At 35.1% G+C, this 4,256-nt stretch overlaps 1 protein-coding gene across 1 annotated transcript; it reads right to left on the reverse strand.

Moving 5' to 3' along the window:
* LOC105157399 (UDP-glycosyltransferase 90A1-like) lies at positions 1,633 to 3,229 on the reverse strand. The gene has a single exon (XM_011073812.2). The coding sequence runs from the start codon at positions 3,191 to 3,193 to the stop codon at positions 1,706 to 1,708; it is 1,488 nt and encodes a 495-aa protein (XP_011072114.1). The 5' UTR covers positions 3,194 to 3,229; the 3' UTR covers positions 1,633 to 1,705.

The following is a 4,256-nucleotide window of genomic DNA, read 5'->3' on the forward strand; positions in this document are numbered from 1 at the left end:
AAAACGACTTACCTTTATCTCCTTTCCTCACTCAAAGTTCTGTGTGAACTATATAATTTTTTAGGGTCTTCGTGACCATACGATAGTGTGAGATCTTTGAGATCGGAGTTGTTGCGGTCATTGATAGTAGTGCAGTCATGGGTCGGTTGTTGGTGGGTGCGGTACTTATTGTGACCGTAATCCCTATTCTTATAATGGTTTGGATCTGGCTGTTTTCTGAGCCATATCTCTTCTAACAGTATTATTCTTTATTTTTCTATTTATTATTATACTTTGTGATTTCTATAATATTTTAGACTGTAATAATTATTAAGGAGTTTGGTACTCCGTCATTACAATAGTTTGGTTAGACTATTATGATGATTTCCACTCTACACAAGTAATGCAAAGTGAAAATAAGTAATGCAAAGTGAAAATTAGTAAGTTGTGTTTCAAGTTTAGGCATTTAATGGCCAAAAGCATTAGACAAATAAGTTGGCAGTCTGTGGATTGTCAATCAGTATATTCAACAATCCAATATAAAATACTAACAATTTCAAACGTCCTACTAATTAAATATTTGGATTATCACCTCTTCTCACTGGAAAAAAAAATTTATTGAGAAAAAAAATCAATTGATAGTTTTATACTCCGGTTTAATTTCCACTATCCCATTGTAGTAAAATTAAATAATAATATAATTGGTTTTCTTTTGTCAATATGAATAAAAAAGTAAAAGAAAAAAATAATGTGGCACATGATTCATTTCGAAAACTTTCACTAGGAGTCTTTTGCATCTCCTAAAAACATAAAGAACAAAGATATCAAAATTGCGAGAGGAACATGATTAATCTCGATAATTTTTTTGTAAGATTTGACATCAGAAGGATTAATATTATAAAATATCAAAAAATTATAAAATTATTTTACAATTCTATATTTCAAATCATCGATTCAAATCTTTATTAACTGTATAAGGGGCATGTGTCATTCAATTATATACATAACGCACATAACATTAAATATCACTTGGATAAGTTTTTTCTTTTTTATTTTTTTATTTTTATTCCAACTCCATATCACCAAAAGATAATATAATTGATTTCAGAGGATCAGATATTATTGATTAGTTTAATTTAAGTCAAATTACAGAATATAAGACACTCCCACAAATAATAACTTAAATTGAATTTGATCAAATTTGAATCAATTATATAATAATACATTTATAATATGCGTATAATATAAAAAAAATATAATTAATCACATAATACGTGTATCACACTTATTATATAATTAATTGGTTGAACGAAGTCCCAATTTGATTAAAATTTACTTAGTCAGTATAAGCATCAATAACACTAGAAGTAAAATTGATCCTGTTGCAAAGTCAATAACTTATAATCTCTCCACACAATGCTTAAATTAAGAAAATATAATTTTCGTGCAAATTAATCAATCTATTTTTTTTAATATATTAAAATTCCACAAGAAATTGATGGAAGCGTTTGACCAAAATGTCACGACCATGGATCCTAACTCAATATGAATATCCACATTTTGTATTTAATATAATACGTTAACTCGATAAGTGTAAGTATTTCCTATTTTATTTAATTTTAGGAATCCCATATGGTATGTAAAATGTTTTGACTAATATATAATTTATGTAAATTTTATTCACAAAACATTTATATATTCAACAAAATGTAAAATATAATGTTATTTAGCTATTTCTATTCTGAAACTGTGCCTGTTGCCTCTTGTGATCAGAATCGAAACGCTGCCCGTCAGGACAACACGCTGCACTCCCGCCAGAGGAAAATGTCTGTCTTTTCCGGGCAACCTCAATCAGCATATCCAACGTGCGAGTCGATGAACCACCTTCTTTCACGGCATCGCACGCAGCGTCGCGGTACTCCTCCACCTTCTTCCGCACCTCCGCTCCTTTCTCAACGCCCATCATCAGCTCTCTCACCTTTCTCTCCACCTCCTCCGCAGCCACAAATCCCCGGACGGATCCACTCCTCGGCATGATCCTCAGCCCCACGCAAGCTTCCTCCGCCACAAATCTTGCATTCAAATGCTGATCCCCCATGAACGGCAGCGCAAGAATGGGTACGCCGGCGCAGATGCTCTCCATCACTGAGTTCCATCCGCAGTGGCTCAGAAACCCTTTTACTACTTCGTGCCGGAGGATTTGTTGTTGATCGACCCAGTCTTTCACCACGATTCCTCTACTCTTCACCCTCTCTTCAAATTTCTGCAAGAATTCCAACCCTTTGGGCTTCAAAGTCCACAAGAAACTCACCTGAGATTGTTCCCGCAGCAATTCAATTTCTTGCAGTTGCTCCGCTGACACTTCTGCTTGAGTCCCGAAAGCAACGTACAAAACGGGTTCACCCTCAGCCAATTTTCCGTCCAGGAATTGTGTGTAACTCGGCTTTTCCAGGGCCTGTGACGGCGCCGCCCCCTCCATGCAGAGTGGGCCAACACACAGAGCTTTTGGGCCAATTTTCTTGTTCCAATAATCAGCGTAACATTGTTCCAGCTCGTAGAAGCTGTTCACGATTATCCCCTGGCTCATCGCCGCCGCAGCCATCTGCTCCGCCATGAACTCCACATAAGGGCCCGACGGCTCGATATCATTATACGGTGGGTCGAAGTCATTTCTTGTCAGCTTGAGCCCTGGAAAATCAGGCATGGAAAAGGGCTCATCCAGCGAATTCGTTCCTGCATGAGGCCTTTCCGTGACCAAGATCTGGTACATAGTAAATGAAAAATTTCCCATCCCGAAGAAAACAAACCTCGGAACATCAAATTTTTTAGCAGATTTTAGAGTCCACCCGAGAAACCCGTCAGAAATTATGCAGGAAACAGGAGGGGTAAGGGATTCGAGGGCCTGTTCGAAGCTTTCTTGCATGAGTTTCGTGGATTGGACAAAAGGGAGAAAACAGGCCATGGATGGCAATTTGTTGGTGTTCTCTACGCCTGGAGGGATGCCCTCTATCTTCTGAGGGAAAGGGAGTTCGATAACTGAGACATCGATGTCCTGGAGACATGAACGGATGGGAGGGGAGTTTCCAGAGGTGGTGAAGATGGTGACGGCGGCGGATCGGCGGTGGAGGAGTCGGGCGAGGTAGAGGATAGGGATGGTGTGGCCTTGAGACATGAAAGGGAAGATGAGAAAGTGTGGGCTTGGAAGAGAACCCATACTATTTTTCTTGCTCGATCGATTTAATTTGCTCAGTGCGAGTGTCCTCTTTTATAGGTATAACAGACAGAAAATTCTAACAGAGGCGGGTGGCCTAACCAATTGTCATCAATGACCATTGCAATAAGTGGAGTGGTGAGTGACGGTGAGATGAGATCTAGAGATGTAGTATCTTTTATTTTATTTAATATTAAACATATGATATATATAATTAAATTATGTCATATATATTACTTAAAAAAATATTATATATAATGTCTGTATATTGAATGAAATAAAAAAATTCAATTTGAGACGAGGAACTAAATAATATGAAAGCTACATCTTTATTGCAAATTGATTTTGCACCTCATATATATATTGCAATTTGTATTAATGGAAATGGTCGAGGGAAGAATATGATGTTTTACGGGTACAAAAAAAATACACATACAATTTTCTATTCTATTTTTTATTTTATTTTAATATATATATCCACATATATAAAAATTACATTAATTATTTTATTTAAAAATAAATTTTATATATATGGTATATATACATATATATATACTAATTAGAATAAAGTTTGTAATTTGATTTAAAATAGGAAATTCAATTCCAACTATAAGATTTCATTCAAAATTTAGTTATACTGCACTGACATCACGATTTTCTTCTAAAATTGAACAAACATAATAACAATTGACATAAATTCAGGAAATATTCTTTATTTTTTAGCATCTATTTCTTTAATGAGAGAAAGACATTTTAGAAAATATACATTTTATAAATTTGATAAATATAATTAAACTCAATAATAAACGTTTCCCCTCTGAAGAAGGGAAATTAGGCATGCAAGAACAAATAAGTTTTAATTAATGTAATAAAGATACTGATTATTGTTTCATGGAGCTAAGGTCCAAAATATAGAAAAAAGAAGCGTTTCCACCACTCGACCACCCAGTCAATTTTCAGACCTTTACCTAGTTATTAATCATTTCAAAAAATCTCCGTTGCATCCAATATCTAGAAAATGGCCCCTAACAAAAATACACTCAGTAATAAATGCTATGACTTTTAA

The sequence above is a fragment of the Sesamum indicum genome, linkage group LG3, assembly GCF_000512975.1.
Source record: "Sesamum indicum cultivar Zhongzhi No. 13 linkage group LG3, S_indicum_v1.0, whole genome shotgun sequence".
NCBI classification, from domain to species: domain Eukaryota; kingdom Viridiplantae; phylum Streptophyta; class Magnoliopsida; order Lamiales; family Pedaliaceae; genus Sesamum; species Sesamum indicum.

Coding starts and splice junctions, on each gene's coding strand:
- LOC105157399 (XM_011073812.2), bottom strand. CDS start 3,193: ATGGGTTCTCTTCCAAGCCCACACTTTCTCATCTTCCCTTTCATGTCT.